Below are 14,032 nucleotides of genomic sequence, written 5' to 3' on the forward strand. Positions count from 1 at the left end.
ATGGAGAAAACAAAACCTTACAAGGAGATGGAGTTCTGAAAAGCAATGCTGATGGGGAAATTATAAAAATCTGAATCTCAAAATGTAGCCATCTTTTATGAGATAGAAAAAGCATCTTTTTTCTTTTGTTTTCCAACATCCATCCTTCCCTAGCAGTAGAGCTCAGTTTTCAGTTCACATCTTCAGTTTCCAGACCAAAAAGAAACTTTTATTGCAATCTAGATTAAAGCTTGGGAAACTAGGACTTACTGGGGTAGCTGTTTGGATTAGAGGTGAGAAAGTATTAGTGTGTATGTACATTGCAACAATAAGACCAGTAAGATTGAAGCAACCTCTGCCACTAAGTCCAAAACTGAAGTAAATCCATGGTTGCTAGCATTCAGCTTATTCAGAAAGATATTAAAATACATGGAATTTTTATTAAAATTTTCATTACAGGAGATGTTAGGGTTTGACAAGAAATACTCTAGATTCATGCTAAATTTTCAAGAATTATTGTTCTATACATTTCTGGCTACCCAAATTTTAAGCAAGAACTTTAAGCTAGACATACACAGAAATGGTTTGCTACAATGGCTAAAAAGTGGCAAGCCCATCCCTTCAAAGGAGTTTTTTTAATCGAATCAAAAGGAAAGACCAAGACGGACGATTCATTCTGTAAGTACATAAGTGGAGAAAACACTAGAGAAGGAGAAGACCTGAAGGTAAAGGACAATGCTAACAAAAGAACAAAGAGATGCTAGAAGAAAGAAACAAGAATAAATTCAATCCGAAATTCAGACTATTTCTTTCCTTTAGAGTAGGAAAGGTCTGAAACATCCTTCCAAGTCATGTACCCAGATAGCCATTTCATTAATTTATTAACTGGTTTATATGATGTGAGTGTCTACAATAAAAAAAAACTAAAGTCATTGACCCACAAAAGTCTATCCAAGCCTCCATTCCTAATGCATATCTTTCAAAAACCTATGCCATATTGCTTAGCTACCCAGGTAGTTCCCTTTTTAATTTGTTTTAGTGTTTATTTCCAGTTAGAAAACTGCATTTTATTCTACAGTTGAAATGTGCGCAGCCATTCCCCCAGTGGACCTTGCTATACCATTAGCTGCAAGATAAATTTCTGGGCTATTGGTCATCTTTTATGACCATGACTCCCAGTTACAGTAGTCAAGTCACTGCTTTGCTGCCTATGCAGTGAAGAGAAAAAACACTTTAAACACTGTACAGCCTCCTGTCTTATTCTCTATATCAGTTGTGTGACTCTCCTTTAAGCTCATTTCTGTAAATTTGGATACAAGACTTTCACCTTTCTGGTCTACAGTGACAAAAGAGTTTTTGCCTCCTATTTGCTATGCTAAGGTCTTACACTGAAAGTTCATGCTGAGGAAATTTTCCTTTCTGGCTCCATAAATTTTTCTCTATATCACTTTATTCCAGAATAGAATCTCTCTCCAGTGAACTGAGCTTATGCTTGTCCAGGAAAATTGACCTTCCACCTGGCTGCATTGAAAATACATACAACACATTTTGCTACCTTTTTATTTACCTAGGCAATGCAGATATTGATATAATAATGGCTTTCTCTTGTCATTGATAAACTTTGAAACTTTGCTTCAAATTTGTCATTCAAACTTTGCATCAGTTTTATATTACAAGCATGTCTTACCAGCAAAGATTTTATATTAACCCTTAGATAACATTACTGGTTAGTGTTTGATCAAGAATTGATTTCCAGCTCCTAACTGCACACTCTAATCCACACCCTATTTTACTTATATGTAGCTCGTAGTATACACCTCTCTATGGAAAAAAATTGAAGATCTGTCAATGAACCAGCTTCTGTGCCATCCATGTTGTCCACAGTCAGTTCCATATAAAACTGGTTTAAATCAAAACACTCTATTACTAAGACAAATATCTTGGGAAAAAATACGTAGAGCCCATTTTAACATAGCCATGTTTATCAACTGTACCCCTCATCCTATCAAAATCAGATAAGAAGACTCCCATTTCCAATACAGCATGGTGACTAGTATTAATGAGATTTTTACTTCCAGTTCTTCTTGACAGAACTGTGGATAAACCATTTTGTTATTTTGCATAGAATTAATGTTACAGTAATTTATCTGTAGTTCCCTAGGTAATTTCTTTTGTCCTTTTTAGGTATTTCAACTACATGGGCAGAACTCCAGACCTTTGGAATGTCCCAGTTTTCTGTATTTCATTTGTACAATGTAAATATAACCAGATGAACTCTGTATTATCCAGCAAGTTGTTAATTTTTTATTCACAATTGACTTGCTTTGCCTGGCAAAGCAATATCAAATACTGAGCATCTGTTATTATTAGAAACAACAGAAATGTTGCTGTTTGTCATATAAACACTCCATAAATGCCCACTTGTTTGAACCCCAAGTAAAATTCATTTCCATCCTGAATAAAAAGAATAAATATTTAGGGAGAAGTCTATCCTATTCTCTAGTAAATTTAATGTGATAAAAATGGCATAGGTATTCATATTGATGTATCTAAAATTGCATATACCCATAAACATTTTTACACATATTTTAGTCTGTAAGCATTCCCCTTGTCTCTGAATCAATATTATCTATACAATAGCAGTATATTTCTAGTACAGTGCTGTTTGTCCTCTCTTCCTACCCCCAGTTTTGTGAAAAAAATTACAATCATTAATATTAGAAACATCCTCAACTCATACTACTCTTTAGGTTCATAGCAGAAGTCTGAAGACATATACAGCAGACCTTTACATTACAGTTGTTTGTAATACTACCACACTTTGTGTTCTTTTAATTAATTTATTAATGCATTGGAAAGTTGTTCTTATGAAACTTTATGTTACCTGAATATATTTTGCTCATTGTGCTAAGTATGAGATATTTAATCACACTGCACCTCTCTTTGATGCTCACTGATCTGAAGCAAATTATAGCGAAGTTCTTTTGTTGATAAACCAGGTCTGATTTGGCATTCCCTGTTGTTTTCTTTTTCTTGTTCTTCTCACTTTTTTTTTCTTTAACAGGTGATTATCCAGCTCCTCGCGCTGTTCTAACTGGCCACGACCATGAAGTTGTCTGTGTGTCAGTCTGTGCAGAGCTGGGACTTGTTATCAGTGGTGCTAAAGGTCAGAAATGTTTTTATGATTTAAGTCTTAAATTTTTAGAGTCTTTTTTAGTGGGACTTCTCAGACTTTCTGCACACCACATATACTTTAATCATCCAAAGTAATCTCTACTAAGACGTGTTGTAATTCTGGGGGAATCTGAAGCAGTTTACTCTGAAAATTGTTACTTACCATCTGTACTTATGAGTTGAGATACAAAGTAAATTGTTCATTCCTTCCAACCATTAGTCTTTGCAGCTATTCCCCCAGTTCTGAAAGGTTATTTTATAGAAATGTATGCAATAATTCTAATGACACCTGGTGATTTTTAAGAAACCTATATATGGAGATGTGTATTTTGGGGAGGTCCAACTCCAAGTTCTCCACTCTGATCTTAAATGAATGGTAGTTTCTAGCACTGACCTCACTTTCCAGGGCAGCAGGATCAGTTTGCTTGGCTTTGGATCTGTGTACATTTTATCCAGTAGGGGGTTTTTTTGCAGTGATTTCTAAATAATAATGAGCACTGCAGGTTTGTTGTTATCTCTCTTAATGTTTTTCAGTCATCTGTTCACACTTTCTCATTGTTATGTATGAAATCCAAAGCACCCAAAAATTGCTAATGCAAGTGTTCAAAATCCTTTCCAAATCTGCAGCAGTCTCCTGTATAACTGGTAATCAATGTAAATAAAGCACCAGCCTCAGTGAGTGTTTGCTTCACCCTTCCTTACTCTGTTTCTCCTTGATTTGTTATATTTTACTTGTTTTACTCATCTTCTCCTCTTCCCCATTAATTCCAAGTCCACTTTTCTCCCCCACTGCTCTCTCTCGTTCAACTTCTTAATTTGTCAAATTGCATGTCTTTTTTCCTTTCCTATTTGTCTCTCCCTCCTCCCCCTTTTCTCTTAGTTTCTTTTGTGCTACATCATCTCTTCTCCCTTCTTGTTTCCTTTCTATACATTACCCTTGTCCTTCCTTAACGTTCTTTTTTTATTTTCCTGTCTCATTTCTACTCTACTCCTACATCCACATTTAGTGACTTGCTTTCTCTGTCTACAGTGATGCCTGTTTTATTCATCCCCATGGATATCTCTGTACTCCTTTTTCAAAAGTTTGCTACTTCTGAGGGTAAGAAGAAGGTGATACTTGCTCTGCTGGCTTTTGCTCACAGCTGAGCTCCCGGGTTATTTTTTTTTATACTGCCTTGGAGCTCAACATTTATTTTCAAAGCTGAGTGTGAAACTTTTGAGTAAAGCCATTTTTAACAGGAAATCCTAATGGGTCATTAACTGTCATGATGGCATACTGCATAACAGTCAAAGTCAAGACATTTGGGAAAAAAATGTACAGTGATGCTGATCCTAAAATTTTTCTCTTGCAGCACTGCTATTTCTTACCCTTTAAGGCAGTTCATATACTCTTGCTGCCATAATAGCCTACTTTTTCTTTTTATAAATTATAGTCTATCTTTTTATAAATTTCCTCTTCTTAAAATAGATGGAATCTGTACTCTGTTATCTTCTGCTTCATTAAGTGTATGATGTTTTGGTAACTTACACATTTTTAGAGGTAAAGGCTGATGGAGAACCAAAGACTTTTAAATCAAATTCAGAATATGTTTGTAATTGATCAAGAGAAATGGAGGCCCAGTCTGTCTCCTGAGGTACTCTTCTCATATTCTTCCTCTTCAGACTCTAGTCTGTATAAAAAAATGCAGAGAGAAAATAATTTTTTTTTATTGCTGTTTTCCAAGAGATGCTTTTTTTAAAGCTTCTTCTTCAGTTCTGTTCTTTCCAGTCTTTTCCAGTTTCTTAGGTTGTATCTCATGGTAGAGCTGCATTGCCCTGCCATCCTGCCTGAGTGCAGCCTGTGCTTCCTGGTGGGCAGCTGTTCCTCTGGAGCTGGCTGTAGCACTGCGATAACACGCACAGCACTCAAGAACCTGCTGGGGCAGGGAGACAGCAAATATAGGACTCCTCTGAGTAAAATACTGTGTGTCAGGTTGATTTTTGCACATTCTTACCCAACAAACCCAAAAGAGAGTGGTCAGTCTGTATGTCCTTACAATAGCGTCCTAAATCACATGTGCCTTTTTGTGTCCATGACAACTCAGCTGTGAAGGTATTACACTTTTCTTTGGAAAAATCTAACAAGGTAACTGTTCTAAATGTGGAGGCATCATCACTTCTTGTAACATTCTGGCACTTTAGTATTTCCAAAGCTAAAACTCAACTATTTGAGAAAATAAGTTAATTCCATTGCAGTAGTATCCCATGGACACAGTCAATAAGTCACTGCGCAGTCCCTCTGCATAAAGACTTTATGCAAACACAGATAAAATCATGTTTTCAGAGGGTTTACAAATGAGGTCACTGATGCTGTAATTCATTCTACCTGGGTAAACCAACTGCTGTGCGCATTTCAGAGAAGTTAGAAGGGCTTAATGTGAGGTGGCTCAGACTGACAATATGATTTTACTTTAAGGGTCATAAGCCAGTTGGATAAAGAAGAGATTGCTGTGCTACCCAGGAGTATCCTGTGATTCATAAAAGACAACAATTAGTATTTACTGTGATTCATTACATTTATCACAGAAGAAACTCTTTTTCTCAGTGAGAATATAGATCTCTCTTTCAAAAGAGCTTTTCTCAAAAATCTTGAAATGGAAATAGCTTAGTTTTGCATCTTAAAAATGTTCATTGTAGTTTTCATAGCTGTTTGTTTCTTTCATGAGCAGTAATAAAAAAATATTAAAATCTCATATTAAAATCTCTCTGGAGTAAATGGAGTTATAGTGTGATGTCCTAAAATCTCTTATAGTCCAAGTATCGTTGTAACTGTTGGCTATCAGATGACTCCCTTTGCTAAAACGATTCAGGACTGAAACCTATGCATAATATGTTCATTGGGGCAGAGGATCTACAGGAACTGCCATTGTCTGTAGGAGAAATATGCAGTAATACAATCATATGCCCTCTGGGAGTTGCTTCTACTAGTCACTGATAGAGCCCCATCTGTTTAATATGATTGGACAGGCTAAAAAGAGTTCATGTTGTTGGAGAAAATCAGTAAGACTGAGACTTCTGAATGCTTGGAAACAGGAAAGAGTATTTTAAGGGATAGATCAATAAAACCTACTACCACTTTTAGGCATGTTGTATCTATTTTCTTGATATGCTAGCTCTTACATTTCCTTTCCTGTTGCATGTTTTAAATTCTTTGGGCAAACATTGAGCTTCTCATATCACATGCAGGACTAATGTGATATAAATGTGTATTATGCATTCCTTTTGTGCACAGAGTATATAGTTTGTATAATCAGAAAATGTATGATATATTATGTTTTCATATACAGAAGGTCCTTGCCTAGTGCACACAATTACTGGAGATTTGCTGAGAGCCCTGGAAGGAACAGAAAACTGCTTGTATCCTCGCTTAATTTCAGTATCTAGTGAAGGTCACTGCATCATCTACTATGAACGAGGACGGTTCAGCAATTTCAGCATTAATGGCAAACTCTTAGCTCAGATGGAGATCAACGATTCAACCAGGGTAAATCTAAATGCAAACAAACATTTTTTGTCTGTCATCTTTATTTATTAAAATAAATTGAATTTATTTGCTATATGGTTTAAAGGTAATCATATATGTAAAATTGCTGCCTTCTGGTTAAGTCATTGCAACACATATTCTTTCATCACCATGTCCAAATACAAAAATGCACTTGAGCTTTTCCAGAATAAATAAGAACAAATAGTTTATGATCCCACACGATTCCTAGAATTTTTGTTTGGAATTAAATTTCAGTGGGAAATATGTCTTTGAAACAAAATGCTCTGAAAAGTCTTCATTCTTCATTTATTACCCAAGACATGAATTCACGCCTTCGGGACTCTGCTCTCTCACTAGCGATTGAAGCAGCATTAAGAATGCAGATCACTGCTCTGCTTTAGATGTTAGTGATGGCACCAAGTATTGTAGAATAAACTATGTTATGTAAAAATGCTGAACTCAAGTATTGGCAGATTCAGCTAAAGAGCTTTTTTGTTATATATCATGTTTAAAAGCATACAATTGTTTTATTTAAAATGGATTTGGATTTATTTAAAATCCAAAATTTGTTGGTTTGTTTTTTGACTGGGGATAAAGAGGATTGGAACTTTTTTTCTTGAAATTTAAAGTGGATAAAACATAAGGGATGCTTATAAGTTGATTTTTTTTAATATTGAGACAATATCCATAAAAACTAACTGTGTGCTTGGGATTTGTCTTTTTCTCCTGAAGGCCATCCTGCTGAGCAGTGATGGGCAGAACCTGGTGACAGGAGGAGACAACGGTGTAGTGGAAGTATGGCAGGCCTGTGACTTCAAGCAGCTCTATATTTACCCTGGCTGTGATGCTGGCATAAGAGCTATGGATCTGTCTCATGATCAGAGGTGAATTTGCCTTTCATATTTGTATGTAAATGCTAAAATTTCACAAAGTATACATCTTCATGAACTTTAAGTTATGAATTTATTGTATGCAGTCGTTAACAGGATATGTAAAAAACCATTACCCCTGTTGTTATCTTGTTGATTTATCTGACTCAACACTTCCTCTGATCCTTGAGTCTCATAATGCAAGCACTTAACATTAAGGTGAGATCTTATATCATTGAAGTCAGTAAGCCAGACACTCAGCCAGCAAGATATGGCTAAAATTGCATTAACTGAAGAACGTAGGAATAGTCAGACTGGATCAGAGTGCAATAGTACCTATTAACCAATGCATGAAAAAAACAATTAAAAAAGTTTGTGGTACCTCTCTGATTTTCAGCCATGTAGAACTTGAGAACTTCTCGGGGTTGCATCTAGCCCATGTGTAACATTATCAGTGCATTGATCCATGAGGATTGAATGTGGTCATTTCCTTTAACCTTCCTGAGCAATGGAGTTGCAGTGTACAAGCCTAGATTTTTACACTACTGCTGTGTCACTGAAATACCCACAGTCAATGTACAAGATACATGCATCTAGTCCCTCAGTCTTCTGCTGTGATTATATTGTAAGCCTATATGTTGCATTTATGCAGAGTTATGAGTGGTTTTTTGTTTGCATTATGCATCAGTCTTGTATTCCTTATCAATATACAAACTCATGACATGCAAAGAATTCCTAGGATATTAGAAAAATCGTACAGCATTCATCTAAGTTAATTTTTTCTTACACTTTTCAGCTTTCCTATCCATTCTGTAAAGTAACAAAAACACCTTTAAGCAAAACAGGTATCTAATTTACTCAGATACGCACAGATGACTTGAAACAATTTTTTTTGCCTCAAACTTACTCTTATTGAAAATAATTTACAGAAAGAAGCCTCTTTGCTTCTAGAGCTTTGCCAGTTTGTACTTACATCATATACTCTGAATTGTTCAAAGGGATTTATTTACACTGAAAAAAATTCCAGCTAGCCTGTTTTCTCCATCCCTTACTGCAATACAAGGCTGGGAAGCCCCATCTGTCCAAAACGCTTTAAGGACCTGCTTAACTTTAGTCACATAATTAAGCAGAGGATGGTTTTTGTATGGTTTCATAGAAGTTGTGCTAGACACCTTATCCAATATTTAAACTCAGCTACCAGAATTAGATATCGGATAACTGGAGAATCACCTCAACTATTGCTACCAAAACAACATAAATCTGGGGCTACATTTCAATATGAAGCTTTTTAGGAGTACTAGGGTGTGATCAGCTTATGATTAAGGGACCAGTTCAGTTGTCTTCACAGAGGCATCTCATTATGTCTGGGAGGCCCTAGGATATCCAGCTGATCCCAGCTGCAGCCCCATGTGCAAAGAGCTCCACATCCTGTGTCCCAGCTGCTAGCCAGCGTAGGCATGTCAGCCATCCTAGGTCACCTCTAGTATCATGAGATACCTGCAATTATGTAGCTGGGTTCTAAAACATCTGAATGAAAGTGTTTTCACACAGATGTCTTCTTGTGAGCTAGAGGAATAAGTTTCTGTAATAACAGTGGTGATTTATTTGCTACAGCCTGTGGAATATAAAAGACAATTGAGCTCATCCTAAAGTACATGTCCAGTGACCTGTAGAGAGTTGATCTCAGGCTGCACCGAAGGTGCTGGTCAGGGCCTAGTTTGATTGTCTACTCATAGCCAGTTAGTACTGTTTGAGATACCTCGGTGGTATGAGGTGCATGCCTTGGGGGACACATGACAAAGGACCTAGTGAAGACCCACATCTTTCTGCAGAGGCAGCTGGAATCAAGGCAGGACACGTGAGAGCATCTCAAATGACATTATTCTGGAACACCTCTCCTATGAAGACAGGCTGAGAGAGTTGAGGTTGTTCAGCTTGAAGATGATCTAACTTTAGGGAAACATCATTGTGACCTTTCAGTACTTAAAGGGGGCTTACAAGAAGGAGGGAGAGCAACTTTTTACTTGGGCAGGTAGTGATAGGACAAGGAGGAACAGTTTTAACCTAAAAAAGGAGAGATTTAGATTAGATATTAGGAAGAAGTTTTTAGAGGATGGTGAGACACTGGAACAAATTGCCCAGGGAAGCTGTGGATGCCCCACTCCTGGAAACATTCAAGTCCAAGTTGGATGGGGTCCTGGGCAACCTGGTGTAGTGAATGGTATCCCTGTCCATGGCAGGGAGGTTGGAACAGGATTCTGTGATTCTAAGATTCTTTGATTTTAACTATGTGAAGGTGAGTGAATGGACCTCTCATCTCCCTTGACCAGAATGGCAACATGGAAGTTTGGCTCATATGTCAACACCTAAATGTAGCATCTCCACTGCAAACTTGGTCATCACCCATGATCTTAATCTTCAGACAGTGTTGCAAAAAGTGCCTTGTTCTTTTAGCTCTTTTACTGTTTATGATAAACTATCCCTCAAGAAGGTAAAGGAGAATTAACATTACCATCTTTGATATCTTTTTCAGAACTCTGATTACTGGCATGGCTTCTGGAAGCATCGTAGCTTTTAACATAGATTTTAACCGGTGGCATTATGAACATCAGAACAGATACTGAAACTGAATGAAGAACTGAAAGCCCAGGTAAAGCTGAGAGCACAAGTGCTGCAATGAAAGGTGTAGTCTCTGGTGGAAAACCACGTCTGCATTGACCTCCGTTGTACATTCCATTACACCCAGCAATAGCTGTACATTGTAGTCAGCAACCATTTTACTTTGTGTGTTTTTTCACAACTGAACACCAGCTGCTGAGAAGCAAGCTTGTATCATGTAAATTATATGAATTAGGAAATGTTTTGGTAATTATTTCATATATCTTTCTTTATTGAGAAAAGGTAGTAGGATGCGCCACAAGAGACTTTTGAAAATTCTGGGGAATCTTGTGTCCAGTTATTTCAATGTTTAGGCTTTAAACCTAACATGCATCCCATCTCCAGCCTCTTTTCAAGCTGAGATTAAAAAAAATATGTTTGATACTTTGTACATCAGATGCACATCTTAACTTTAAAGGGATACTTTTGTAAAAGTAAAACCTTGTATAAAGAACAAAACTGTTTCTTAATTTTATTGTGGAGTTACAACTTGCATGTACTTTAAACCTGGTGTCTTGAAGGAACAGGTGCATTCACACAAATCAGACTGGAGATCTGCCTAAGGGTACAGCTTGTTTTAAAGGGTTGAATTTGGGAGCAAACAGTAATTTTGACATTTCTACCCACACTTTTTTCACTTTTTGAATCTAAAGTTTACCCCTATGAAGTGGAGTTCTGCTCATGAAGCATTTGGATAAAAAGCCATCATTTGCCATATTTATACTTTAAACAATAGAAATCAATTTCCTCCCTTTTAAATTCAAAAACTAGACAGAAAGGGAGCAAAGAGGGAAGTTCAGTTTAATGCTTTGTAGTGCTTAATGATTCCCAATACAGACAAAGTGCTATACTTCTGGATTATTAATATTTGGCCTACAAAACACGGGCAGGAGAGCCCTCATTGATTTTTTACCTTATTTGTCCTCTAAGGAGCTGAGCCTTAGTTTCATTGTAAAGGTGACTGAGGTTGTTCTTTTCAGTTCTTCTGAAAATCTCACCTGAAGCCACTCAGATTAAGGCACTTCATCTTTTACAATACTGTAATGATAATTATTGGAATAATTTTCTGCACATTGTACTGATCAAATTACACACCCAGGGGTATATACACTTTAATTCATGTTTCTTCTTTGTATATTTGGTGACTGTATTGTCATAGATGTACATATTGTGTCGGTAGGGCTATGAGGCATGTAACAGGAATGTAATTTTCTCAGAATTTACACTCACTTGCAGTCATTTATTTAAAAAGATAATGGATTCTTTGTATTGGCACTTTGCACCACAAACATATCATTATTTATTGATGTGATTACTTATTTGTTATTCACCTTGTATTAGTAAGTTTAGCACTAAATTTCCTTCTTCATTGTTGTTTGTATTTATAAGATTCGGCAATCATGGGGATCAGCGTAATGATTAAGTTATTCATCACCTGTCTGTAAGCAATATTTTGAGTTTGTAGCTTAGAATTGGGAGACTATTGAACATCTGGAAGACAAGTTCATTTCATCTTGGGATCATGGTGAAATATTTTGGATATATAAATTCCTTAAGCTATTGTAACCATGTTTTATTGCAAACATGTAAAATATGCCAGATGTGTGTGAGTTGGAAATCAAAAAGAAAAATAAAATATGCAAAGAATTCAGGGATTGCTTTTCATTTCAATAAACTTTTTGTCAAAACATTCACATTATCATTAGGAATAAACAATTATTTTAAGAAATCCTTACTGATATGCCAAGTATATGCCAAAAATTATGCATGTCTGGGTGGTTATATTTCCTAGGGTCTCAGGAAAAAAGCCAGAGGTTACAGAGTGAGTGTTGCAACTCTTTTGATTGTCAGTACATGGAGAGAAGCTATCAGAGATACTCTGTTCAGCAGCAGTGAAAAATCAAAGCCTTTAAGGGTTATTTAGGATCCTTGTGAACAGACAATAATCTTATATAATAGACCTTGCAGAGAGCAAAGGTCTGATGAGAGCAATTTTGGATGTCTCTCAATATCTAATACGATGGATAAATTTAATCTTATTTTGGGCATTGAAAGTTAGATATTTACAGTATCTGCATAGCAAGACAAAACAGGTGGGATAAATTGCCTTTTGGAAATACTGAGGTCCCTGCAAAGATTACAGCAAGTAAGTGGAGATAGATATGTCTGAAAGTCGGATGTCTAAGTTAAGGTAGCAATCATAAACCAAATGCTTTCCTCATAAGTAGAAAACTCCCAAAAGTTTTCAAATTCTCGATAGCAGAATAGCAACCAACACTTCAATTTGTTGCCCTACTCATTGCCTTTACATTTAGAAGGATTGTTCTTTAAATATTTATCAAAATGAACTAAAGCCAATACTTGAGAACCTTTGAGCAGGTACTATTTATATCAATCAGCTTTTGAATATAGAATAACCTAAATTGATTATTTTTTAGCTGGAGGAGATATGGGGGAGGAGATGAGAGGATTGGTATGTTAACAGTGTCATGAGAAACAGTTTATTGATATGTCACAACCTCCATTCCATCATTATACAAGTATCACCTGTAATTTCATATATTATTCAACAAATTGATTTAAAAATACGCCATTGCAATGAAACAAAAATGGATATTGCTATTATTTTAATTAATACTGTCATTTTCATAAAGTCTCTCAGCATGACGTGAAATACAATTTAGTCACAAATTAGAAGTTTTTGTGCTCAAGCAAACCTTTATATGAGAAATTTGTCATGAGTGACAAGAATAAAAAAAAAATCCCACTGTATTGTATTCACAGGTAGGGGTACCCAAACAAGTTGAGCTCATAATAATAGTAGTAATGTAATGTTACTACTACTGCTACTACTACTACTACTACTAATAATAATAATAATAATGTGCCAACTCCATTATGGTTTAAGTTATAAAAATAGAGTTTCCACAAAGGCACAGGATAAGGAGAATATATTAGAGAGTTGGTATAGTTACATAGACCAACTTGATATAGTTTTTGTGGTGGAACGCCCCTGCCACCTTTTACTCTCTGTTTAATTTCTATTTATTAAGAAAAAAAAATTGTATGATTGGGTCGGGATATTTAAATTCCTTTCTTGCATTTGTTGATTTGTGTTAATTACATTAGTATACAGCTACCTGTTGCAGGGTCTCTTTTTGTAAACAGACAATATGCACAGATCTCAATTTACATCATAAGTCTTTTCCAAAGCTTCAACTGCCCATTTCTGTCACACAGTATATCTAGTCTGACTCACTTTTTTTCTCTATGGAAATTAGAGCTACTCATCCCCGGGGAGTCTCTGAGAACTGCTTGTGGAACATGAAGCAGCTTTGACTAAACCAGTTAAATGCAATTAATCTCTCAGATAAGGGAGATGTAGCATTAAGGATAAAACTGTGCAACTAAAGTATGCCTACAATGTAAATAATGCACAGTTATTGGCTGTGTTTCTGCCAGTTCATCCTAGGTTAATCTCTTGACTGTAAGCCACTGCCATACAGGAGAAACAATGCAACAGCTATGAGGTGTATTCCTTGTCCAGATTCTACCACTGTTGGAGGAAATGCTGATTTCTCTACATGAGCAATAATAAAATAAAAGCTTCTGCATATTTTCCCCCAGGAAACACTAGTTAGGCTCAATTTGCTGGGAGAACTTTGGATAAATAATGATTATGCTGATAGACAATCTTGTGGGTTGTGCTTGTAGAGCTAAAAATGCTGCCTGTGAACAACAGTTGTGGTGAGTGCTTGTTATAATACGGTGCATCAACCCTGCTGACAAGCAAGCAGGATATTTGAAGCAAGCCTTGTGCTCCCAGGGA

At 36.3% G+C, this 14,032-nt stretch overlaps 1 protein-coding gene across 5 annotated transcripts in view; it reads left to right on the top strand.

Moving 5' to 3' along the window:
- The window catches only part of NBEA (neurobeachin), a 485,382-nt gene extending 473,528 nt beyond the window's left edge, over positions 1-11,854 (top strand). For all 5 annotated transcript variants that reach the window (XM_017818603.1, XM_017818604.1, XM_017818605.1 and 2 more), the window contains 4 exons: positions 3,044-3,145; positions 6,480-6,676; positions 7,409-7,560; positions 10,079-11,854. In XM_017818603.1, the coding sequence (XP_017674092.1) occupies positions 3,044-3,145; positions 6,480-6,676; positions 7,409-7,560; positions 10,079-10,169 (542 nt within the window). In that variant the 3' untranslated portion in view covers positions 10,170-11,854. The remainder of the gene's footprint in view (positions 1-3,043; positions 3,146-6,479; positions 6,677-7,408; positions 7,561-10,078) is intronic.
- The last annotated feature ends 2,178 nt before the right edge of the window (positions 11,855-14,032 follow it).

The sequence above is a fragment of the Lepidothrix coronata genome, unplaced genomic scaffold (genome assembly GCF_001604755.1).
Source record: "Lepidothrix coronata isolate B3197 unplaced genomic scaffold, Lepidothrix_coronata-1.0 Scaffold69, whole genome shotgun sequence".
NCBI lineage: Eukaryota > Metazoa > Chordata > Aves > Passeriformes > Pipridae > Lepidothrix > Lepidothrix coronata.